Source organism: Nomia melanderi, chromosome 4, assembly GCF_051020985.1.
Source record: "Nomia melanderi isolate GNS246 chromosome 4, iyNomMela1, whole genome shotgun sequence".
Classification (NCBI taxonomy): Eukaryota; Metazoa; Arthropoda; class Insecta; order Hymenoptera; family Halictidae; genus Nomia; species Nomia melanderi.
In genome coordinates this window covers 3,285,614-3,310,768 of record NC_135002.1, presented here as the reverse complement: position 1 = coordinate 3,310,768, position 25,155 = coordinate 3,285,614, and the positions used below count along the sequence as shown (strand labels likewise).

The window sequence follows — 25,155 nt, the reverse complement described above, 5'->3', positions numbered from 1 at the left end:
CACTCCGCCGAACGGAACAGCCGGCGCGGAGTTAATGTAACGAGGGAATTCTGGACATGCGTTTATTTTTAAACGTTTTTTGAATCCTCGTTCGCGGACCGATTCGATGAACGTGTTCCTCTGTTTTCGGATTATTGGGCTCGTTTGTCGCGTTTCCGGCGCGTTATTGGAATATTGATGGGGGATCGTTGAAGGATTGTCGGGTATTGCTGTCTTGGAAAAAGAAATGATTTTCGAAATGAATTGTTTCGATTGAATGCTGTCGCGAGTTGTTCGCAATTTGATTTTTTCGAGGATTTTACGCTGGAACCGACCGTTTAGTAGGATTCGTGTGTAGTTGCTGTGGAAATTGTGATGATTGAGTATTTTTGTTTCTCCCGACGTTCATTATAGTATTCGTGAAACTATTTTCAAGATCATTTTAAGTTAAACAGTTTTAAGTGATGGAAAGCTTCCGTACTGGCGACGAGAAATCTCGTTTTTCTATGAAAACTAGCTATGTAACTTTGCTAATTACCATAGCATAATATTCAATTCGATTCAAATTGATTAAAATATATTACATAATAATATATCTGAATTGTTCATATATATAATGATATAAATTGATTTCACTGAAAATTGCCATCGTTACAGTTTCCTGAAAATTACCCGGTAATGTAATTTTCTGTCAAGGTTGCCTGGACATTAAACTATCGATATTACATTGAATCTATGTAATAATTAAGGTTATTAATCCATGATTAAAATTATCAATTATTCGTAATTAAGATTGTAATAATTTACGATCATTCAGTTATTAAGTACCACAGGAATTTCGCCAATCAATGTTTCATACCTCCAATCATTCCTATTAACACAACGAGCGGCTTCATCAAGAGCAACATATTTTTCCAAGAGAATATTTATATCTCCCTCCATGTTTAGGCAAGAATTCGAAGCGCCGCGCAGCCCCGAGCACGGAACGAAACTAATTGAAGTTTTAATTGTATATTACCCGGTGTTTGTTCCAGCATCGCGCGATCCGAAAGTTACGGTGAAAAAGTTCCTTCTCCGAGGCCTCTCGCCTGATTAATAATAACAGCAATTAATATCGAGCCGGGTAATTATCGGATCCTCCGCGGCGATGGAAACTTTACTCCGAACTGTCCGGCTCGTCCCCCCTCCGCTCGTCCACGTTTCTTTTACCATTTATTGTTCCTTTTTATCAGACGATCTCGTCACAATCATTTCCACCGAAGTTCCCCGGAACTATCGCGAAACTCATTTTGCGAAAGGGAACCTCGCGATCTGGAACATCCCCGGAAGAAACTGATAAGAACTCCTCGCTTCCTCCTCTTCTTCTTCTTCTCGCAGCGAAAAGGCGAATTACATTCAGAAATTCTTTCGGTCGCATTGCGAGCATCCCGAAAAAAGTTCGTTACACGGCCAGGTACATTCCGTAACAAGCTCCTCGAATTTTGGACGTGAATGCAAGAAGAGGACCTCCCGAGGTCCTTTCAACGGCTCCTTTTGTACCCGCCAAGGCCGCGGGACTGGTGTAATAACTTCGAGCTGCTCTCCGCCTTGCACTTTCATTAACCCCTGACAGATTTCTCGAAATCTCCGAAATATTCACCAGGAACTAAACTATACGTCTAACCCTAACATACGCTAAACATTAGTCACTTTTATAGAATATATGACTGAAGATGTAATCGTTGAATTAAGATTCACTCGCGCCAGGTCTAGGCGAGCTTTGATTATTGTTGATAATGAAAAATAGAAACCAAATTTTTCAAGCACCCTTAGCCGACAGTAGCCAAGAGGTTCAACATGGTTATAATATTATTTATTGGTACGTTAACGCTAATGTTAAGTTTAATAATTAGATATTTATTCAAAACATGAACACAGTTAACTGGTTAAACTCCAGCAATTAAATAAAATCCTAACACCCCGTATCAATCCACAAACAACAAAAACCACCAATCAAGAACCAAATACTAAAGAACCCAAACTAATTAGATCTCCAAAATCCACAATATCCCAAAGAAAATTCCCAAGAGACATCCCTCCGCATCCATCATCAGAAGTCCTCTAGAGTAAGAGTCCTCGAGCAAGGAAGTCGAAGGGGTAAAAAATCAGAAGAAGCGAGAGAAAGGAAGCGGACACGACAGGGGTCGAAGAAAGGAAGAAGACACGCGAACGACGAGAAGCGGAGAGGAAAATGGCGGCGCGCCGGCGAGGAGGGAAGAAGAAAAGCATTCGAAAATTCGCTGCTGTCGCCGCGGCGAGGCTTCCTCTCTCTCGCTTTCTCTCTCTCCTCTCGCTCCCGGCCTTCCACGGTTTGAGGCTTCCTTATTGTCCGCGAGGAGAGAGAATGCTCGTGCATCGCGACGACTGCAGTTCCACGGAGTGGAATGCATTAGGTAGATGGAACGTGTAATTGGAGTCGCAGCGTGCACGTACGTAGCCACCTGTCGTGTTTCTGCGTCTCCGTCTCTCGCTCCTTTGTCCCGTTCCTCGGTGGTTTCTTTCGCAACCCCTTTCCGCGCCTCCCCCGCCCCCGCTCCCCGCGCGGCGGCGGACCGCGTTTCGCCATTAACCTGTTTAGCTTCCTGCCGGGTAAAAGGGTTGCTCCATCGCGACCGCGGTCTCCACTTTCGTTCGGCGCTTTCGCTCTCGGAACGGTGTCCTTCCCTTTTGCCAGCGGATCGATGACTTTCGGAACGAGCAGCAGATTAACCCTTCGCGGACGAATGTCTACGTTTCGGCGAGATGAAAGTTTCGTGTTTAAAGAACTGAGTCGTGGACGAATTTGATTACTCGAACAGCAAGGATCAGTACGTAGTTTCCTTTTTTTATATTAATTAAGCAGTTGAGTAATTCGGCTTCATCTGCTGAAGCTTTCGTATATTTTAGAGAATCTCCTTCGCGTTAACGCTGGAACTACCGAGGATTTAACCCTTTGCACTCGAGAGGCGACTCTAAGTCACCATTCGATACTGCAAAATTATCAAGTGAATATTTAGTATTTTAAATGAAACTTTCTATTGCAATGTGAAATATTGAGATAAGCTTTGTTGCTTATCTGTGAATTATTGTTGAATTAGTTTCGAACGATGCTGACTGTATCTTGTTGTTGGAAAATGTTGAATATTAAGGCAAAAACTTTCGAGTGCAAAGGGTTGATACGACTGATATGTAATTTCTATAAAAATTCTATCAGATTACTTTCGGTTTCTTTAGACATTCATTGTAGTGATACTATTTATTTCCAAGATCATTTCGAATGTTAGATGTTAAGATAGTAGTAATTGTGAAACAAAAATCGAAACCATTTTTACTGCTGCTGACTGAAGGGTTAATTTTTTGTTTATGATTGTTTAAGGGAATGATCTGGTTTTGTATTTGATTATTACAGTATAGGAAGAGAATTGATCTTTGGGTAATCGAAGGTTGGATAATTGGATGCTTTAGATATTACTTTGGATATTATTAGTCTCTCGTGATTTAATCTTTCCCCTCAATGAAAATATCTTTTGGAATTTATTTTCCGTTTGCCGTCGTGAAACATTCGTGAATAGTTTATTATTTAGTATTTCAGCTATTGACATTCACTATAAATACAACTCTCAATTTTTAATGAAATTTCGAACGATTCCGGTGTATTTAAAGAAATCAAGAATAGCCTTATAAATATAATTACTTTATACGCTTCGCACAGATGAAATTGGGGCGAACGACGAGCGTGTTTTATTTCTATTACACGCGCCGAGCCGATGCCGTCGAGCGGCCATTTTAACGGTGCGGCGCGTCGATAGCTCTCAGCCGTCTAGATGTAGCATTGTTGATTCCGCGGCAAACAGATCCAGCTATTTATGAACGTCGTTAATAATCGAAGGGGCACGATCGTTGTCCGTTTACGGAGCCATTCAATGGAATCTCGTTCGTTAAAGCGGTTCTAGGCAACGCATAACTCCGATCGAAGATAAGAAAAAGGTACCATAAATTCACTGCTTCCTTATCGCGATCTCTTCTAGTTCTTATTATGCATAATTTCGATAATAACAGAACAGATGCATAAAAATACCCGCAGCCTAACAATCCAGCTCACGCAACAGTACTTCAAACCGAGCTGCACTATACGCTCCCATGATTAACGATCCATCAAATGAATCAAGTTTTGTTCTACCGTATCGCCACATGTGCCTGAACCACATTCTTTCTATGAAAAATTGATACTGTACGAATTCTAACGACTATCAAAATAAAATCATTAACATCGCGTTACTTCTTGCATCTGTCACACAAAGCTACAATTGAACAAAACTCGTTTGACTTCTCTTCGTCACATTTAAATTTCGAAATCTGATCGATCGATGCGATAGTCGATTGAATAAGATACAAATCAGTTTCCTAGAACACGACTGATTCTATCTTCAGTATCAATCTTTCCTGAAATACTCTATAAAGTTTCTTATAAGAAATTCTACTTTATTTCCGATTATAGTATTAGAAGCTTCATCTAGGACACTTCTGTGTCAACGTGTGTGCGTGTGTGTGCGTGTGTGTGCGTGTCTATGAAAGCGAGAGAGAATGAGAGAAAAAAGAGAGAATGAGAGAGAAAGAAGGGAGACACGCGTTAGAAGAACAAAGCCACGTTAAGCTGGTTGCGATTGGTGTGTTGCAGACACGAGGTGCCTGTCACCTCGGAGCCGATCACGGTGATACACATGGACGAGGACGTCGTCGTGGTCAACAAGCCCGCCTCCATCCCTGTAAGTGGTGTACTGCCAGGACTGTACTGCCAAAACGCTTCTTCTTGTCGCATCGCCTCTGCTTTCCGACGGCGACGACGATTGTCCGAATGACGGCGATTGTTCGCGCCGACCGATTTATTTTTGGTACCGAAGGCCCTTCCCGCGATCACGCGCTCGCTTCGAATCCTTGGCTTCGATCTCGCGTTCGGTTGTCGATGTCTCGTCGATCCTCCGATTTGCCAGTAATTTGTCAGATTTATTTTTAATCGTTCTAAATTTACCTTCCGGATTTCAATATTTCGCTTGATCAATTTTTGAGCTTCGCAATTTCCAGATTTTCGAGATATCAAGCTCTACAGCTACCGAGTTTTCGAATTTTTAAACTTTCGAGCTTTTGCATTTTCGAATTTGTCTTTGATTTCACGAGTTTTCGAATTTTTCGGATTTTCAAACTTTTATACTCTCAAGCTCCAAGTTTCCAAGTTTTCGTACTTTCAAGTGTTTTCAAACTTTCGTGTTCAAGTTTTCAAGATACCAAATTCTCAAACTCGAATTCTTATCAATATCTAATTCTCAAAGTTTACAAGTTACCAAATTCTCAAACTATCGAATTATCAAACCCGAATTCTTATCAATATCTTATCAATATCGAATTCTCAAAGTTTACAAGCTACCAAATTCTCAAACTATCAAACTATCAAACTATCAAGCTATCAAACTTCCAAATCCGTAACTATTCAAGCCTTAAAACTCAAAAATCGTAATCTCCGACATGACGATCAATTTTCAAACGACTTCCCAACCAGTTTCGCTTTCGTAATCGAACTCTCCCTCCGAATATTTTATTTCTTTCCAACAATTCGCCCGCGAATATTCGAGATCAGCTCTCGACAACCGATGAAACTTTCAACACAAAGAAAGCAATTCTAAAGACCACAGCGTCCAAGATGGCCGCCCGCACAATCGTCGTCCGAATCCCCCCCACTATTCCCCTCTCACGTCTTCTCTACACGGTAAGTCTCCGTTTCTTTGGCTGGCAATTAACCGCACGCACGCGCCTCGCGGATGGATTTCAACGAAATTTTTTCTTATTCCAGCATCCTCGAGGCCGAACGTCGGTAACCGTTTACTCATCGCGGTTAACCTTCGTGGTTTTGCAATGCATTTTTACGCGGTGACTCCGGTTTAACACGCTTCACGCATTATTCTTGTCCGGTTGCTAATCATTCCCGCTGATGATTCCTTTCTCTTCCTCGAGTTTTGTTTATTCCTCGACCGACGCGCTGGTCGTCGTTGTGTTCATTAACGTAAGATTGCCGTTTCTCTTTTAACTAAATCCTTGGACTCGATTATTAACACCTAAAGTATTATTAATTATTTCATATAAAAATATAGTAAACTTTTAGAATATTTATTCGAACGAAATCTTTGTAGACTAGCAGAGAAAGAACCGTTTTCCCGGCGGCCATATTTGATTTATAATATATAACGTCACTACTATAAAGTCTTCGATAATATAATTCTCTAAACATTCGATGCCTAAGAAATTAAATAGTAAATTACTACATAAAGTAAACCTATTTAACCTTAACACTAGGTTTACATTTACTGTGCGGTTTATTCTACTACTAGAAAAATTCATTTTCGTCCATTCGGATTTTGGAAGTTGAGATTTAAATATAATTAATCAAAGTACATATTGATATAATTGCATCAATCAAATGAATCAATTTCGACGAAAATATATACCAAATAGTGTCTATAACTTGTAAACCTAGTGTTAAACAGTTCCTATTCACTAGAGTGTCAGTAATATCTGACAATGATCAACCTTATTCCACTAAAATTTCAGTAAACCTCGTCATTTCTTCCCGTCTTCGAGTCAATCGTCTATTTCTCAGGAAATGTCAATTAGATGCTAAAACTGACTAGAAACGGCGGACCAATCGATCGGACGAATTCTAATTCCGTGAATTCCAACGGGAATTATATTATCGTTCGCCGTTCCGTCGTTCAACGGCGTAACGATAATTCTTTCTCGATAAATTTCATCCGGCGTCCTTCCACCGTTAACGACCGGCGAACGCATCGCGGATAATGGCGGCAAATTAACCGTGCAACGGTTGCAGAATGGACTCTCGTTACCCCTGTTTGCACGGCCGTCTTTCTCCTCTTTTTCTTCGTCTTCTCCTCCTCCTCCTTTTTCCTTTCGCCTTAATCGCGTTATAATTGAAAGATTACAGGCCTCGCGTGAATTACGCGGAGGCGGGACGCGATCGCCGAGCCGCTCGAAAGGGCACGGATTAATGGCGGCGACGCGTTGTTATGTTCGGCCCGTGGCAAATCGTTCCGGCCGGCTGACAGCCACTGGAAATGTCAACGGGAGAAGGTATTCACGGTTTCGCAAACCGGCGACGAGAGTTCATTCGATGCCGACGATGATAGTATCGTTGTTGCGTACGGTAATCGATTAACAAGCTCGATTTCGACGTTCGTTTCGGAAATGATGGATGGCGGACAATTCACTTTCGAAGCTTTGCTCAAATAATGACTGAGATTTGAGATTTTTGTTTAATTTAGTAAATGTTATAGAAGTGCGTGGAAGATTTAAGAAATCACCGGTTACTTGGAAATTTTTGATATTTGAATAATTTTAATTAACATACGGTTTCGCGAAAAGTGACAGGTGAAGGTTTCGAAGTTAATTGAATTTCCTTGTACGCTAAACCTTAATGAGTGCAGTTGCCAAAGAATTCGACTCAAGTCACGAAAGTTTCGAAATTCACCAAATTTTCTACTAAGTGAAATCAACTAAATAAATGAATTCAACCGAAAGAATTCATAAACTAAAGTCAAAATCAGCGTTGATCAAACGGGATTAGTTAATCGAGTTCATCATCAACGTCAGCATAAATCACTGCCAAACCTGCACGCCCAATAACAAATAAACAGCAATAAACAGCGTCCAATCAGCGTTCGTTACCTTCGATACTAGATCCGCGGAACGAGTTAATTTGACCTATGTCGAATGTTATAAACATTATTCGGTAACGTGCAGCGGGAACGTCGGTGAATCTAGCGTTACAGCTTCGTTACTTCCGAATGCCGGCAACGCGGAAAACAGAAATTTCTAATTTACGGTGTTCCCCGCGGTCCCGCTCGTTACGTTCCGCGGCGCGCGAAGTCGGCGCTGCTTTCAACAGAGGGATTAATTATTTTTTAATGAATTGAAACACTCGCCGGTGGACGAGGGAAACAACAGGGAGCTTTACACGGCGGCCCGCCGGTTTTCCATCCGTTCGACGGCGCCCGGGAACCGGAGGCTTTTTGTTCCGCGTTCTCCGTTTAATTTACGGGGGCCCGCGTCGCGCGCGCGGACCGACGCCAAAGAGAAACTACGCGAAACATCGTACGACGCTTAATTACCATTCAGCCCGTTCAGTTAATCGCTGCAGAAACATTCTCGCCGCCGCGAAACGATCATTTAATTACGCGCCCGCGACGCTGGCGGAGGGGAACGACAATGCCACCGTTTTCCCGCGCTTTTGTGTCGGCTCGCCTGAAAAACCCGCGCCATTTTGATGCCTAGATCTGTAACAGTTTACCGTTTACTGTTGCTACTCTTTGAGGAATTTTATTTATTGCATTGGTTTTTAATACGTTTTTTAGTGATTTTTGAAGTTGGGTGGTCTCTTTGGTGGTTCGATGTTTTGATGGACGATCGTGTGAACGTGATTCGGTTGTTGGAATAAATATTCGAGATGGAATGTTTTTGAAAGAGAATTAATTGGTCAGTTTCGAATCGAATAGTTGCTAGCGTGGTGTTTAAATAACGATTATTTTCGCGAGAATCGTGAAATATTGAAATTATGGAAATGGAGTTTGAGGAAAGTGGCGGCGACAGATGAGTGTCGCGATAGAAAAGTAAAACAAGTAAGGAATCAGGAAACCTACTGTATTCTTTCTTTTCTCTTCGTAATTCGAATTGGAACATCCAATCTTTCAAGATAAAAATTTACTGATTGAAATAATGTAATTTTTATTTCACGTCGAACACAGTTTAATTCTAAAGTATACTGGTGCTTTAAATTCATTGGAATATCACTAACTCTCATCTGCGAATTTTTTTAATTTACTCTGTTATAATCGGGATTAATTGCCATTAACCACGTAGTAGTAATTCGGAAATCCAGGAGATTAATGGTAATATTCGTAAGAGGAATAAAGAATAAACAAAATTTATTTTATTTTCTTTCTATTATCCATTCTTCTCCGTTTTTAGACGGGAACCATCGGTGTCTTGTTTCCTCTGGTTTATTAAAACTCTCTGTTTGCGTCTCTCACGTCGCCTTTTGTACTTTTATCGAGTTATATCCGTGTTTGGTTTAATAAGAGCGCTTATTCGCCGAAGCTCACAGTCCCCGTTGGCACTTCGTTTCACCTCATTTATTTACTAATTAATTTATACTCCTTTCTTCTCTGCACCTTTCACATTGCATTGCTCGTTTTACTCTCGTTTTACTGTTTCTCAAGCTCCTCACTCTCCATCGAACACATTTTGTCCCGTTGTCCGCGCCAGAGGCGAGATTATCATAATTATTCTTGTTACATCACGATCATTCACATCGCTGAATCTTTTCGAAAAGTATTCACTGAAAAAAGCTGCAGTATAATCCTGCCCTATTCACCAGCACTTCCGATAGACTCAAAATCCCACTGAATCTAAAATAATAATAATAATACACGATATACACAGATGGTTTTGTAATCAGCAACTGCAACTAATTTTTATAGTATCCCAGCGAAGATTAGAAATGCAACATTTCTTTGATCTTTTATTTTCCTTCTTAGTAAAAAATTCGGACTGTGGAAAATCGAATGATTTTAGGGTAGTTTCTTTAACACTAGAACTACCGTACCAGTTAAAATGACTGGTTTCGACTTTTTTGTTTAGCAATTATTGATATCTTCGAAGCATCGAATATTCGAAATGATTTTGAAAATAAATAGCTTCATTTCAGTACCATAATGAATGTCTGAAGAAACTGAAAATAATCTATTGTTACAATTGTTATGGGAATTGCATGTTAATCGTATTAAATGCTCGGTAGTTCCAGTGTTAACCTTTTGAACTCTGTAGGCTCCAATATTGCATCAATTAGAATATTAAATGTTTCAATGAATCTTAACACTCTCAAACTACCCCAATATCATCACTAAACCACAAACTTCAGAACTCAAGCACTAAATTAAACAAACTCCAATAAAACATCCAAAATTACACAGTTCAAAAAAACCTCAGACAACATCCAAAAATCTCCTGTTACCCACAGAAAATTTGGCAAAACCGCGCAACCCCAATTCCCCCGAATCCCCTGGAGTTCCCTTATTCAACAAACGAAGAAACTTCCACAAATCTCGTTCGACGGAAATAAAACGAGTAGCGAGCGACGGAGCGTTCCCCGATCGCCTTACAGAAAATAAGTCCGTCCGGGAGAAAGCCTCTTAGCCTAATAAAACCTCGGAAAAAATATAGTTTGACCCGAGAGGAGGCAGGCCGGTGGCGGAACGTTGGAGAGACTCGTCCGGGAGATTGTCAGCGATCGGGTCAAGCGTTCGGAAGCTGGAGGGTGGGACGTGAACAGGATCATCCGGGGAATCGAGTGGCCACTCGTTGTCAGCTCGGCTGTCAGCCGGTCTTTACGAGCCGCTACTTCCTGTTTATTATCCCGTTTATACGCCGTTCACGCCTTAAACAGTTCCCCGCGATGTCCGGCCGTCGACACGTCCGAGGACCTTCGAGGACGTCCGAACGAGTCCTTTATTGCGCCGCGATCCCGGCCCTCGTGAAGAGAACGCTCGCGTCGCGTCACAAGCTTGCGCTCCTTTTTTACGGGACGATTAAACTCCGAGCTACAAGCTCGCGCGCTTGTTTCAAGCGTCGGGGGAAGTTATGCTTGTAACTTCGAGGGCGCGCGGCATTATGGCGGGAGGAAGTTTTGAATACGGGTTCGAGAATCGTTGGACGGGTTATGGGGTTTCTGGCGGAGGGTGTAGTTTTGTTGCTGGTGGAATTATTTTGTTTTGTGAACGATGGTTAACCCTTTGCGGTACGAGGTGCTTTTGGTTTCTCAGTTTTAGGTTCGCGTCGATGTTAGTTGATTTAATTATAGCTTAATATGATGTATTTATTTATTCAATATTTGGGAGCAATTGAAATGTTACCTGTAAATGGTACAATTTTACAACTCTCAATAAAATAGAGAGTCTGAATCGGCATAGGACTGCTAAGGGTTAACACGTTGACTGCCACGTCACCCATGACCAGAGCTTCCAAATTACAAGATAAAAATCGTAGCTCAAAAGTCAATTCATCCCCCAAACTTTAGAGTCAAAACCTTTATCCAACGATTTCACATAATTCCCAAGTACAAATTCTCTCCATCCCTCTTCCAAAAATCACTTCATGCCCCAAAATTCCCAAAAACCCATCCCTAGAACGCCGAGTGTCGAGAAAGAAACGAAAATCCTCTCCATCTCTCTTCCAAAAATCAACTTATCCCCCAAAATTCAGACTTAAAACCTTCCAACCAGTCCACATAATTCCCAAGTACAAATTCTCTCCATCCCTAGAACGCTGAGTGTCGAGAAAGAAACGAAAATCCTCTCCATCCCTCTTCCAAAAATCAACTCATCCCCCAACCTTCAAACTCAAAACCTTCATCCAACGATTCCACATAATTCCCAACTACAAATTCTCTCCATCCCTCTTCCAAAAATTACCTCATCTCCAAAAATTTCCGAAAACCCACGTGTCGAGAAAGAAACGAATTTCCACGGGAGAAACGGTTCCCCGTGATCGGTGAAATCGCCGACAAGAATAATTCTCTGTATCGGGGTTGATCGCGGCCGAGAGGCGTGCGACATTCCAAACAACGCGTTAAATCTCCTGTCCCAGTGCCGGGCAGCGCAAACAATTATCGGAAGCCCGTTCATGGTCGGGGGAGAGTGATCGGCGGCGCGGGACAGGGATAGTTGGCGTATTTTTCGGGGGTTGGCTTGACTGTTCCGGATCAGCCGCGGTCTGTCCACAGAGCGGCCGCGCAAACATGGCCGCGCGGCCACCGCCGGAACCGTTTCCTCCTTTGTCGGTGCACCCTGTTTTTATTTCCAGCCGCGTTTCCGAACGACCCGGGAGAAATGGGTCGCGCGGAATCGCGTGCCGTGTTTGCACGTGCCGGCGAACCGTGTGTGCACGTGCTCGCAGATTGATAATTAGACTGCGGATTTTTCATGCGTTTATGGGGGACTCGAGTGGCGAATCGCGTGAAACGCGCGGGAGAATATTAACGCTAATCGCGCCGGCCAATTTTCGGAGAACTGAATCGTGCGAATGGCAATTTTCACTGAGGTCAATTTATGTCACTATACGTAACATTGATTGTTGAGATTACTGTGTTACTTAACCCCTTAATGAACAAATTCTTTCGGTGTACAATGTTATATACAAATTTCAAGTGCACAAAAACTTTTGGAAATGCAATATGAAATAATCAAAAGATTTCAGTAAAAAGTTCAAATGTCACTCAAAGTCGCATCCGATTAGGGTTAATGAAATATCCGACATTGTAGCAGCTTTTGTAGAATTCAGTGGAAGATATTGATGCAGTTCTATTCTAACTGTTGGTAAAAATTAGCGTAGCAATGTTTCACTAGATCAATGTTTGAACAGGGATTCTGAAAGCTTTATATTTGCAACGAAGATAGATTGAAATGGATAAAATATTCGAAAAAATTCGAAGTGAAATATCGAGTGTAAGTATAATTACTGTTCAACGCTGCTGTGATTCTCAATTTATTTCATCTATTCCATAAAATTCCCTGAATTCACAAGATTCTCAAAAATTCTTCAAGCTCTCTCAGAGTTCGAAAAATTCTCCGAGCTCTCTCAGAATCCTCAAAATTCTCCAAGTTCTCTCAGAGTTCGAAAAATTCTCGGAGCTCTCAGTTCGAGAAAATTCTCCAAATTCTCAGAGTTCGAGAAAATTCTCCAAATTCTCCGAGCTGTCTCAGAATTCTCAAAATTCTCCAAGTTCTCTCAGAGTTCGAAAAATTCTCCGAGCTCTCAGAGTTCGAGAAAATTCTCCAAATTCTCAACGCTCCGAAAATCCCCGACTCTCCAGACTCTCGCCCCTCAAATTCAGATGATCGCGATGGAAACGAGACTACGATTGACGTGTGGAGGCATAACCGGACGGATCGGTGGTAAAAGAAAAATGGGAAAGTGATTGGGTCAAATAGACCCGAAGACCGCGGCAGGGTTAAAGCCGTATTTTATCCGCGCGCTGCACGTGTTCGCTCGTCACGCGGTGTTCCGCGCCGGTTTGCGAGCGAAACTGGCTCGAGGAAGGGGTTGAGAGGCCGAGGGGGTGCGACGGTAATATTCTAATGGCCCGATGGAATTGCCCGGTGCCTAGGATCTACCTCGTCCGAGAGAGAAACGAGCGCGGCGGCCGCCTTTTAATTTAAAAAGCTCGTCGGGAACGGTCGATCGTTCGGACGCTTTGCTGGTCGACCAGCGCACGCCACCCACTCCCCTAGGCGCTTTATTACAAAATGCCATTTTTAACGCGAGACCCGTCGACCTGTCCCCGACGGATGGTCGAACGTTCGCGTGCGTGAGGCCTTCCGACCGGTCGTTTTGCCCGGTTTTTAAGGGTGTCCGTTGCTGTTCCTTGATTTGATGGAATGGAAATGGGACGGGGGTTAATGGCGGCTATACTGGGCGGCATAATTGGCTTCGGACTTCTTACGTTGCTGTTAGGGAGATTGTACAGGTGCCTCGTGTACGGAATTGTTTGAGAAACCATTTTTTTGTAGACGGATTAACACATTGAGCGCCGGCGACAATGGATTTTTAGTCTACCGTTTAACCCTTAACTCCGAACAATTTTTAATGTCACCTTTCAGCAACTGCGAATCAATTTTAGCCCTTTGTAAACTCATGTAACGTTAAAGTCACATATCAGTATATTGGCATCCTGTTGATTTATTTAATTTTGCACTGAAAGTGAATAAAATTAAGTAATCGGTAAACTTGAACTTTTATACGCTCAGGTGTGAAAGTTCAACGTCATTGTAACTAGAAAGTTATAAAATATATTCGTTTGATGTTGACTGCTGCGAGGGTCACCGATGACTAGAGCTTCCAAATTGCTGAGAAACAATTACAACGAACTTAATGTAGATAAAAATATTTAGTACGTAGCTAGATCATAGCGTAATACGACTAATTTAATACTAAATCATTAATTATTGTTCAATATCATTTGTCTTTGTTATTAAACAAACCATTCGAAATGCTAGAAATTGGCAGAATTTGGCTTTTAGAGTTAAAGAAGCTGTAGGTTTAAGCTTCTGGTTAAAGTTGATGAAATATTGGTGAAACCATGATAGAAATTCATGATTGGATACATATTTCATAGGTGAAATGGTGAAAACGGTTCTTTGGAGGTGAAAATATCTTCTGATTCACTATTTATCCATTTACTAACCTTTCAGTAATCCCCAATCTCCTTTCCTCTGTTCATTTCGAATCCCAGATTCACACGTTACAATTATTAACTAGAATTGCTCATGGGGTTACAGGTGCATCCGTGCGGACGGTACCGGCACAACACCGTGGTATTCATTCTGGCGAAGGAGTACAACTTGAAGAACCTCAGGACGATCCACAGGTTGGACAGACTGACCAGCGGTATTCTCCTTTTCGGTAGGACGCCGAAGAAAGCGAGGCAGATGGAGCAACAGATAAGAAACCGGCAGGTTCGTGTCGCAATTCTCTCAATCTTTTATGGAAGCTCGTTCGCTCTCCATCTTCGTCGCGCCATGAACACAGAATCGAGCACAGAATCGTTCCAAAATCAGGAGCATCCCCTAAAACTCGTCATCACGATTTCAGGTGCACAAGCAGTACGTCTGTCGAGTGGAGGGCGAGTTCCCCGAGGAGGAGGTGGTGTGCTCGGAGCCGATCGAGGTGGTGTCCTACAAGATCGGCGTGTGCAAGGTGTCGGAGAAGGGGAAGGACTGCATCACGCGCTTCAAGCGGCTCAGCTACAACGGCAAGTCCTCGGTGGTGTTGTGCAAGCCGCAGACCGGTCGCATGCACCAGATCCGCGTGCACCTGCAGTACCTGGGCTACCCGGTGGTGAACGACCCGCTCTACAACCACGTGGTGTTCGGGCCGCAGAAGGGGAAGGGCGGGAACATCGAGAAGACGGACCAGGAGCTGGTCCGGGATCTGATCAGCATCCACAACGCGGAGAACTGGCTGGGCATGGACGGCGACTCGGAGATGAGCCTGTTCAAGCCGAAGCTGGACATGGAGGATCGTGTGTTGAGCAACGACAAGGACGGCTCGCCGTCCTCCACTCCGGGCCTGGGCGAGGAGGAGCAGCAGCAGCAGCAGGAGCAGTCGCTGAAGGTGACGGTGGGCACGCAGACAGGGTCCGAGCCGCCGGACTCCAGCTTCGCGAACGACAAGATGACCGTCGACCCGCACTGCTACGAGTGCAAAGTGAAGTACAGGGACCCGAAGCCATCCGACCTGGTCATGTATCTGCACGCGTGGCGCTACTGCGGCCCCGGCTGGGAGTACGAGACCCCGCTGCCGGCGTGGGCCGCCAGCGACTGGGCCGAGGAGGAACGATAGTTCCCGACGCCGCAGCCACCGCACCATCGACGGAGAAACAGAAGATGTCATCGCCCTTCGTACCCCTTTTTGATATCCTTACCCCGTGCCTTCCATCCGCCAGCGAGCGATCTCGACCATCGTACATGTACCCAAGAGAAAAAGAAACAATTGTAAAACCCCCTCGCGACCGGGTCGCTGGACCCGCGACGGGACACCCGGGACGTCGGTGTGCCGTCGACGAGCCTGCCAGGTGTCCACCCTGCCTCCCCCCTAATAGTCGAGGGTTTCTTCAGGACGCTGCGACGGGCAGATTCGGAGAGAGTTACTTTAGGATTGCGGCTCTGGCGCGGTTGAACCCCTAGGGGACGACGTCTGGGCTAGCTGCTAGACGAGGTCTAGCGCTGATCCTGATTCTGAGGCCTTCGGTTTCTGTTTTGTTAGCCGATCGTCGGGTCCTTCTAGGTTAGAGTCGTAGGCAGCTGTGAAGACGGTTGAAACTTTTCTTGGTAATTTAAGTTGTCGATGGATTATGGGGTATGTAGGTGGGAAGGAATGGGGGGAACCGAGGATCAGGCGTCGTCCCTGATGGATCGAGATTCGAGGAATGACGGCTTGTACCAATGGGACGATCCTGGGCTGGTTGCACGAGGTGTCCGACGTTGTGCGATTCTCGTGCGAAACAAGGACACCCTGTATGGAAACGGATCGAGAAGTCACTGCCATCGGAGCACGCGAGGGAAGATTGATGCAACCGTCAGCCGTGGTAGCCCGGATGGATCCGCATCGTTCGTTTCCTTGATTTATGACGGGGACCGCGGGTCCTTCGTATTTCCAAGATGGCATCGAGCACGGAATTGGGTTCTAATCTTTGGGACAAGCTTGCTCGCCGTGTCCGTGATCTCTTTGACACTCTTGGATCCGCTGTTTCTAGGACCCTCGTCTCGTCCACGCGATTCCTCGGCGTGTCATCCTGATAAATGGAGTCAGAATTGTTGTTCACCACTGCGGAGATTGGTTAACACGTTCGCTATTGCATATTTTCGATCTAATAAATCTAAACAGTCGTTGAGTTCCTAAATGTAATGTCGTAGTTTACCATTTCTAATAACAATATAGGATCAATTTCGTTTTCATTGTGTAAAACATAGAATTACGGCCACAAATATGTGACGCTAGCGAACGTGTTAAAGTCTAATGGATTATCTAATTCGTGTCATTCAGTTTTTTTTAATTACAGTACTTTCTCGACTTCGTTTCTAATTAAGAACCGGAATTGACTCTATTGTACCAGTCGATGGACAATATCCTTACGTATTTTTGCCTACGTATCGAGTCGGTCTGCAAGTTTCCGGCTAATCTCGATAATTTTAACAAAATCTATAATAATTTAACGACACGAGGAAGGATTAGCGTAGAGCGAGCTTGCAGGCTGACCTGGTATCCGTCAAGGAAAAAGAAAACCTGCTGCCGCCCGCTCTTCACCGATTCGGCCGATCTAACGAGAACAAAATGGCGCGGGTCGAAGATCCCGCGAGCCGCGCGTCCTCCTGTTAACCGAACTATTTGTATTATCGCGAACACTGCGCGGACAGGGTATGCGAGCGTTACAATACACAATCGAGTACAAGGATGTTCGCCTATGTAAATGAGAGACGAAGAAAATGGGAACCGAAAGATCATTGTACAATTGAAAAGACAAGCGGCGTCTGTCCCGGTTAACAGGTTCTTGCGAAAGACCTCGCGCAGCTTGTTCAACTCATCGAAGACGAAACCAGCCGTGCATCTTCCCGCGATCAGAGATAGATTAATAGGTAGATAGGTAGATGAAAGAGAGAAAGAGAGAGAATGAGAGAGCGAGAGGAAGAGAGAGAGAGAGAGAGAGAGAGAGAGAGAGAGAGAGAGAGAGAGAGAGAGAGTGCAAGAAAGAGAAAGCGAGAGGAAGAGTGAGAAAAAGAAAGGGAAAGTGATAGAGTGAGAGGAAGAGAGAAAAAAAGAGAGAGCGATAGAGAGAGAGAGGAAGAGAGAAAGAGAGAGAGAATGCAGGATGATTCTGAAAGACGAGGGTGAATCGTCGCCGACTGGCATTCAGTGATCGTCCTCGAGAGCCGCGCAGGCGAAAGGGGGCTGACGTAGGAAACTGCAATAGAATCGCGTCTATTTTTATGGCTGATTATATATACATATATTGTATATTATATATTCAATACAGTATATATATATACTTAATTACATGATACAAGATACTAAATAGTGGCACAGGTCCAGCGGCATGGGTCTCCGAAAACGATTGTAAAAGCGTGATCTTGCCAGAGGGATAGCCAACGATCATGCCAAAGAACGCGAGCGTCCGGCGAGAGAGAGAGAGAGAAGGAGGGCGAGAGAGATTGAGAAAGAGAGAGTGAGAGTGAGAGAGAATGAGAGAGCGAACCGTGAGGAGAGAAAGAGAGTGAAATTAAGAGAGAAAGAGAGAGCGAGAGGAAGAGAGAAAGAGAGAGAGCTTCGTTTCAATCATATCGTGTACGTGTACCTTGTTTCGACGTGTCCGTGCGAGGACTTGCGACAAGTACAATCGAACCATGTGAAATAACAAGATTAACGTCGTACATTATTTTGCTACGAGCCACGCGCGTCTCCTCTAGCAGGGCCGCGCACCGAATGACATAGAGGGTTTTATTGTGCGACGGATACACCGCGAAAGGCGACGGGAGTTCTCTCTATAACTGCGCTCGAAAACAGACACGCTGCTCAAGGTCGCTGAATCTACTCCCACCGCACAGTCGAGTCGAGCGTTGTGGTAGGGATGGATTGGTGGTGCTCATTTAGAGGATCCTCTTTAGCTAGCTGTTTCAATTAGTCTGGTTAAATAAGAGAACGAGAGAAGGGAACCTTTACGGTGAACACCACCGGGACAAATCTTTTGGGACCTTGAGAAGTCGATTAATTTTATCCGCCGACTTGTAATTACTTCTGTGACAGCGATCGGTAATTTAAGACCAGTAATCGTTTGCGTTATACCTTTATCCTATTCCCTTTCTACAATGGTCCTGTTTTTTTTTTCTCCTTCGAGGAATCGTTATTCGATTCCCGATCACATTTGTAGTTGTTTATGATTCCAGCGTTCTTTAGTTAATTGTAATACGAAATTTGCGATTTTGTATGTATTCTGGTTACATAGGTGATAAGCGAACGGTCGGGAACGGTGATTCGAATCTGCGAAACGTAACGGGATTGCGTCTGCGTCGCGCGAAGGGAACAAAAACCTCCTTTTATATAAGAGCTTTGTAATAATTGTGTATAACCGTTGCGAACGAGCCTTTAGAAGAGAATAAAAATTGATTCCCGGATCCGAGGCGTGTCAGGTGGATGTTGCTGAACCGCGCGCTGGGGCCTCTCGTCGCCACTCCGTGGGTCCTTGAGAGCGAGACGCGAAAACAGAGAGAGAAATAACGGTGGACAAGAGATTTTTAGATAGATAGAGGTAGGAGGGAGATAACGTAACAATGGACCTATCATAAAAGACAGTGTGTGCGCTTACTAACTCACCCGGGATACCTTGTCGAGAGTTATTCCGAATGTAACGGCTAGCTTAATTTTATTTAAGTAAAAAGTAACTTGACATTGACGGAACAGAGGCGGAGAGAGCAAGACGATTACAAAAATACACGAGAAAACGAACAAAAAAAAGAAAATAGAAAAGGAGAACGATATCCTTATTAAAAAAAAAAGACAGTCCCGATTAGAATGGCAAACAGAGTGAAAGAGCGACAGAGCGTGTGTATGTGTGCGCGCGCGCGCGCGCATGTGTGTGTACGTATGAAAATCATCGGTCTGTAAATCGAGCGAACGCTTTTGTATGTATATACATATATATATTTGTATTGTATACGATATATATATATTGTATACGCACATTGTACCGTATCCGAGCGACATTATTATCTGTACCGTAGTCAGCGGAACGTTAGAGCTAGAGAATTTTTTCTTGTATAATGGACGAATAAACGCAAAGTATCGTTCGGTATATCCCTCGCCAGATAGTTTTATTTCCATGTGTCCTACACGGCGGGTTCCTAAAAAAATTCGAACACGCGGTGTCATTGCAAATGTTTCTGATGAATCTAAGTGAAGAGAATTATACAAGTTCTCATGCATACATTTACGTTAGTCGATGTAAAGGATTAAGTCACGCTGAAAAGAAGAGATTAACTTCAATTTTTCTACATGTTTTATTCACCGAACCACTTAGATTTAACCAGAGTCCGGCGGAATTACATAGGATACGCGACTACACCGCACAGTGGATTCGCTATGTACACTGAAAATAAATATAAAATCTTACAGGTTTATAGAATCCGCACTCTCTTTCTTCCGTTGGTTCGGCGCGTAATAAACTTTGGAAAATTCGATTTGTCTAGTCACTACCTGTATGTTCAATTAGCAGCGGCAGCGCTTTGTTTGCGCTGTCTAATGCGCGCTTCTATTTCTGGTCGGAAATGCCTGATCAGACCCTGCACAGGCCACGCGGCGCCGTCTGCTAAAGCACAGATAGTGTGCAGTTCAATTTGTTTGGTTAACTCCCACAACATGTCGATCTCGTGCTCCTCGGCTTTCCCCTCCACGAATCTGAAGAAGTTTGTCTTTACTGGTATCTCTCTAAAGTTTACAATGAACACTGACGTTCAAATATACGATCAGGTTATACCTTTGCAAGATTTTGTGCATCCAGCTGACGCCTTCGCGGCACGGTGTACACTGCCCGCAGGATTCGTGCTTGTAAAAACTGAGTAGACGCGTGATACCTTTGATGATGTCCGTCTGTTTGTTCATCACGATCACAGCTGCTGTACCGAACGAGCTCTGAACTCTCACGAGATCGTCAAAGTCCAATAATACTGTGTCGCAAACGCTGGAATGTTGTTTAAGTAGTTGAAGGTTTCTAGTCATTTCTCAATAATAAGTACCTTTGAAAATAAGTACCTTTTCGGAATGACAGGAGTGGATGATCCACCAGGGATCACACCAAGCAAGTTGTCCCATCCACCGATTACCCCGCCAGCGTGCCTTTCGAGTAGTTCTTTCAAAGGAATGGACATTTCTTCTTCTACCGTGCATGGTTTGTTTACGTGGCCCGAAATGTTGAACAATTTCGTACCGTGGTTACGTACACGACCGAATGACGCGAACCAAGCTCCACCTCGCCGGCAAATAGTCTATACAGAAGAATTTTAATTATAGAAACAACAGCATTTGTATGTTGATTATACCTGAATAATGCTAAATACGTACAGGAGCCACAGCAACTGTTTCAACATTAGTAACAGTTGTAGGACATCCGAACAAGCCAACATCAGCTGGGAAAGGTGGCTTTAATCTAGGCTTTCCCTGTTTTCCCTCGATAGACTCTATTAGAGCTGTCTCTTCCCCGCAAATATATGCTCCAGCTCCACGTTGGACAAAGATGTCGAAATCATAACCAGACCCACAGGCATTCTTGCCAATGAGACCAGCTTGATAAGCTTCTGCAATGGCCACTTGCATGTTAGATGCCTCATTGTAAAATTCACCACGAATGTAGATATATGCAGCACAAGCTCCCATTGCACGACCAGCAATGAGGCAACCTTCGACAAGCTTATGGGGATCATGACGTAAAATTTCACGATCCTTGCAGGTACCGGGTTCTCCTTCATCTCCATTAACTACTAGATACTTTGGTCTTCCGTCTGATGGCTTATTCATGAAAGACCACTTCATGCCAGATGGGAAACCAGCACCTCCTCTGCCTCTCAACCCAGAAACCTTTATCTCATTGATGATCCAATCTGCACCCTTGTCTATAATTTCTTTGGTTTTGTACCAATCCCCTCTCTTTAGAGCACCCTTTAATCTCCAGTCATGTCTGCCGTACAAGTTGGTGAAGATACGGTCCTGGTCAGCCAGTGGGCCACCTTTTTTCTACAAATGGAAGCAAGACTATGGTACATCCAAATCTATGTCAAGAGATTGTATAATGACAGAATCACATGTGGAAATGAAAGAAACCATACCTTCCCTTCTGGCGCGGCATCGGCTAACGTTCTCTGCTGCTGGTTGGCTAAAGCAGGTCCAAGGAGACCTTAAACATCAGCGAATCCCTTTAATTACATAACCTTGCATCAACGTTCGTATAAAATGTTGAAAACCCCGTTAAGCGTTAAGAAGTAATGAAAATTTAATGTGTAATAAGTTGTCAATTGTTTCATGTGGTTGAAACACTTTTTATATTCTAAAAACAAAGCACTAACGTCAAAACTTACCCAATTGTCTCCTCGGAACCTGAAAACAACGCACTATGGCACCAGCCATCTTGCCGTCAGCGAACGACTACTTACAGTTCGTTGCAAATCTCTAGTATTTCATTTTTAATAAATTTCCTATGTCAATGCGTTATATAGTTTTAAAGGTTTTTATACCAATTGTGCGCAATAACTATTATTAATTACAACAATATAAGTTAATAAATCCTACTTTATATGACTAAAAACATATAACTGATGAAGGGTGTGGCGCCATCGATGGTAAAGTGCTCAAGTCTTTTGTCTAGTTTTTCACCAATGTTGTTAGATGGAGTTAGTATAATGTGTTCAGCTCCACCATCTCTTTAAATTCTTAAATATTGGTTAATAAATTCAACAATTTAATAATAAATTCAATATAATTGAATCAAAATAGATTCAATAATCAATGTGGAATGATGACATGGAATTAACTCGTCGTAAAGATCTCTTTAACACAGAACACAACGATACTGTCATCTCGTGGTGGAAATCTAAAACAGACTTCGAGATTGAATACGTGTTCATCGCTGTTTTGTCATTTATTTCACCAGAGGATCGTGTCGACTTCCGTTGGTTGTGCCTGTCGCACCTTGAACGTTGTGCGATGGTTGGTGAAAACAGATTTCTCGTTACGTGATGGGGAAACTCAACAGCAACCCGCTTTTCTAGCTGGTCATGGTACTTGGCTATCAATAGATATTTATCTGAAGAGCAGTGGCCAGAAAGCGGGAACGTTCGTAGGTCGAGAAAAGCTCATCTGACATCATGCCATCCAGGAGGAAAAACTGTGGTCTCCTGGCAAGGGTGAACTTTCCCCTGTACACCCTGCAGATGTTAACGAACAGGCACATCCTTGTAGGTGGTGGTGGAGGTTCCTCGAAGACAGGTGTGGCTAATGGATTTGTGAGTATTGTTTTGGAGTTCTTGATACTGAAAGAACAATCAAATTAACGAGTCACTACTAATGTGTCAAATCATGTTGTTGCAGGAGATATTCGAGTTGTCGCATAATGGATCACAGTTTGTGGCAGAAGAAGTTACTAGGCACGAGACCGGTCCCAGTGTTGTAATGAACTGCACTGCTTACACTGATGGCAAAAGAACATGGATCACTGCTGGCCAAGAGAGCCATTGTCAATTGTATAATGTTAATACTAAAGTGGTCACTGTAGAGAATGGAGAAATCATTAAAGAAACTAGTGATAATACGAGGGAAGGTCTCAAGCATAGGAAAAGTGCAGAGAAAGTAGAGGAAAGCAATACTACAAGAGATAGAATAGAAGAGATCAAGAATGAAAATTCTAATGTTAAACACAAGAAGCTACAATTGATTGTGAAGCCTGCTGACAGTGTACAGACAGATTTTAGGTAGTTATTACCCTTATAATACAAATGTTATTCTTTGCATTCTAAAGTATACAAATATATAACTTTTATATTTCCCCTCTTAATAACAGTGAAGAGGAGCCTCTTCAAAGAATTGTCAGAATAAGCTTAAATGGAAAATTCATGGCTACTGGTGGAACAGATGGTCATGTCAGGCTATGGAAATTTCCACAGTTACATAAATTGCATGATCTAGATGCACATACTAAAGAAATTGATGATATAGATTTCAGTCCAGATGGCACGCTAGTTGCAAGCATTGCAAAAGATGGCAAAGCTTTCATATGGAACGTGTCCAGTGGGAATAAGGAAAAAGAACTGACATGGTCACCTCCTAATGCATTGAAATATATGTATAAAAGATGTCGGTTTCGGAAATTGGAGGAGGTCAAATCAAAAACACAATTGTTCATGCTTTCCAATGCAGTGGTTGGGAAGAATCTGAGTTTCCTACAGATGTGGGACATTGATACAGGGGCTATAGTGAAAATGGCTCCCTACAAGGAAACTTTATCAGCCTTGGCAGTATCAGACGATGGAAAGTTCTTGGCAGTTGGAACAATGTTCTCTGGAACCGTTGACATTTATGTTGCCTTCAGTTTGAGGAGAGCTTTGCACGTACCTGGTGCACACAGCATGTTTGTAACTGGTTTAGAGTTCTTGCCAACTAAACTGGACGGCCCAGCAATTACCAGTAACACAGAGACTGCTGTTGTTAGTATATCCGTGGACAACAAAATCTGCATACATAGTATACCTTTTAGACGTGAGTAATTAATATGCTTTAAATTAGAGATTAAGAAAGATGGAGGAATATAGTATTAGCAACATATATATTTTCTTTTTAGACACACTGCCATTCTGGTTCGTCATTATAGTGATCATCCTAAGTATCTGTGGTGCATTCATTTTTTGCAGTTACCTCGGGATATGACCCAAAACGTATATTTTTGACACAATTAGGAGAAGCAATACTTTCTCTAGGGTTACCTAAGATCAGATCGAACATCGAAGTTTCTCACATGCCTTTCCTAGGTCGTAAAAATTACTTATAGGGGAAAAGACGGAGTAGTTCGTTCATATGGAAACGCGCGTGCACGCATCTGCACATAATTATTTACAATTTCCCAGCTAGGAGGCAGCAAGCATCGTTCTCTCGGACCTCCCGTTATTTAAACAACGTTGAACCTAATTCTGCTGTGATAAACAGTTACATTGCACCGTTCGGCAAGCATTATTGTAAATAGAATATTTTTATTAATTTTTTCAATTCCCTAGACCCCGATGTCTGGAGCTCAATGTTTTCCGTGTATTAGAGACTATTTTTTGACAAACACCGAGACCAATTTGTACGAGTTTCTTCGTGTATAATATGTTTGAGAATTTGTCTTGCTATTGCAATCGCATTTATTTAATTCTACTCTGTATGATATTTCCGTGTACAGAATTTAGCCAACTATACGTTACACTTTATGTACATTATTTAACGTTAAACGTTTACCTCCGTTTTTATTCCATTACCCCCCCCCCCCCTTTTTCTTGTATCCCTTGTTTTATCGTAAGTCGTCGGATTTTGTTTTTAAAAAAGACAGATCAAGGTGAACCGGTCCCGTATAAACTGCACACGCTCGTACGGTACATAGCGTTTCGTCGTTTCTTTTTTTCTCACGCGAAACGAAACGAGAATTTTCCACAGGGGAAGAGAATGCCATACGATATTGTTACAATTGTAGTAGTACCTGTGTGTTTCTGATTGACTCTGTTTTGCTTTCGTTAATGGAATTGCTCCACCGAATCGTAAATCAAACTTATACGACGGGTTGTATATAGGGACATAAGTAGGTATGTACATTTTGTTAACGTAAATGAACTGTAACTTATGAGAACATTAAAGACCTTTCACAAGTGCACACGCATTTCGTAAATTCTATTCAGAATTTCTTGTTCTGTCATTTCAGCGTCTCCACGAAAGTTTCCGATATTTCTATGAAATTAGGTCCATAATCACCTAGTT

General features: G+C 42.9%; 3 protein-coding genes across 4 annotated transcripts in view; 2 read left to right on the top strand and 1 right to left on the bottom strand.

Annotated features, from left to right (window-relative positions):
* Positions 1-19,459, top strand: part of LOC116434958 (pseudouridylate synthase RPUSD2) — a 265,401-nt gene extending 245,942 nt beyond the window's left edge. For both annotated transcript variants that reach the window (XM_076366768.1, XM_076366769.1), the window contains 3 exons: positions 4,676-4,763; positions 14,394-14,570; positions 14,707-19,459. In XM_076366768.1, the coding sequence (XP_076222883.1) occupies positions 4,676-4,763; positions 14,394-14,570; positions 14,707-15,456 (1,015 nt within the window). In that variant the 3' untranslated portion in view covers positions 15,457-19,459. The remainder of the gene's footprint in view (positions 1-4,675; positions 4,764-14,393; positions 14,571-14,706) is intronic.
* Positions 19,460-19,645: 186 nt separating this feature from the next.
* On the bottom strand, positions 19,646-21,985 carry ND-51 (NADH dehydrogenase (ubiquinone) 51 kDa subunit). The gene is made up of 7 exons (XM_031993937.2): positions 21,735-21,985; positions 21,486-21,553; positions 20,725-21,393; positions 20,416-20,648; positions 20,141-20,344; positions 19,861-20,061; positions 19,646-19,753 (listed from the first exon to the last, which is right to left on the bottom strand). The coding sequence occupies exons 1-6, from the start codon at positions 21,781-21,783 to the stop codon at positions 19,869-19,871; spliced, it is 1,416 nt and encodes a 471-aa protein (XP_031849797.1). The 5' UTR covers positions 21,784-21,985; the 3' UTR covers positions 19,646-19,753; positions 19,861-19,868.
* A 272-nt stretch (positions 21,986-22,257) lies between these two features.
* LOC116434960 (guanine nucleotide-exchange factor SEC12) lies at positions 22,258-25,078 on the top strand. The gene is made up of 4 exons (XM_031993939.2): positions 22,258-22,658; positions 22,744-23,123; positions 23,213-23,907; positions 23,990-25,078. The coding sequence occupies exons 1-4, from the start codon at positions 22,521-22,523 to the stop codon at positions 24,073-24,075; spliced, it is 1,299 nt and encodes a 432-aa protein (XP_031849799.1). The 5' UTR covers positions 22,258-22,520; the 3' UTR covers positions 24,076-25,078.
* Positions 25,079-25,155: the final 77 nt, after the last annotated feature.

Coding starts and splice junctions, on each gene's coding strand:
- ND-51 (XM_031993937.2), bottom strand. CDS start 21,783: ATGGCTGGTGCCATAGTGCGTTGTTTTCAGGTTCCGAGGAGACAATTG. Junction 20,649..20,724: donor AAACAGTTGCTGTGGCTCCT/GTACGTATTTAG, acceptor TCTTCTGTATAG/ACTATTTGCCGGCGAGGTGG. Junction 20,062..20,140: donor ATGCACAAAATCTTGCAAAG/GTATAACCTGAT, acceptor AAACTTCTTCAG/ATTCGTGGAGGGGAAAGCCG.
- LOC116434960 (XM_031993939.2), top strand. CDS start 22,521: ATGCCATCCAGGAGGAAAAACTGTGGTCTCCTGGCAAGGGTGAACTTT. Junction 23,124..23,212: donor AGTGTACAGACAGATTTTAG/GTAGTTATTACC, acceptor TCTTAATAACAG/TGAAGAGGAGCCTCTTCAAA. Junction 23,908..23,989: donor ACATAGTATACCTTTTAGAC/GTGAGTAATTAA, acceptor TTTTCTTTTTAG/ACACACTGCCATTCTGGTTC.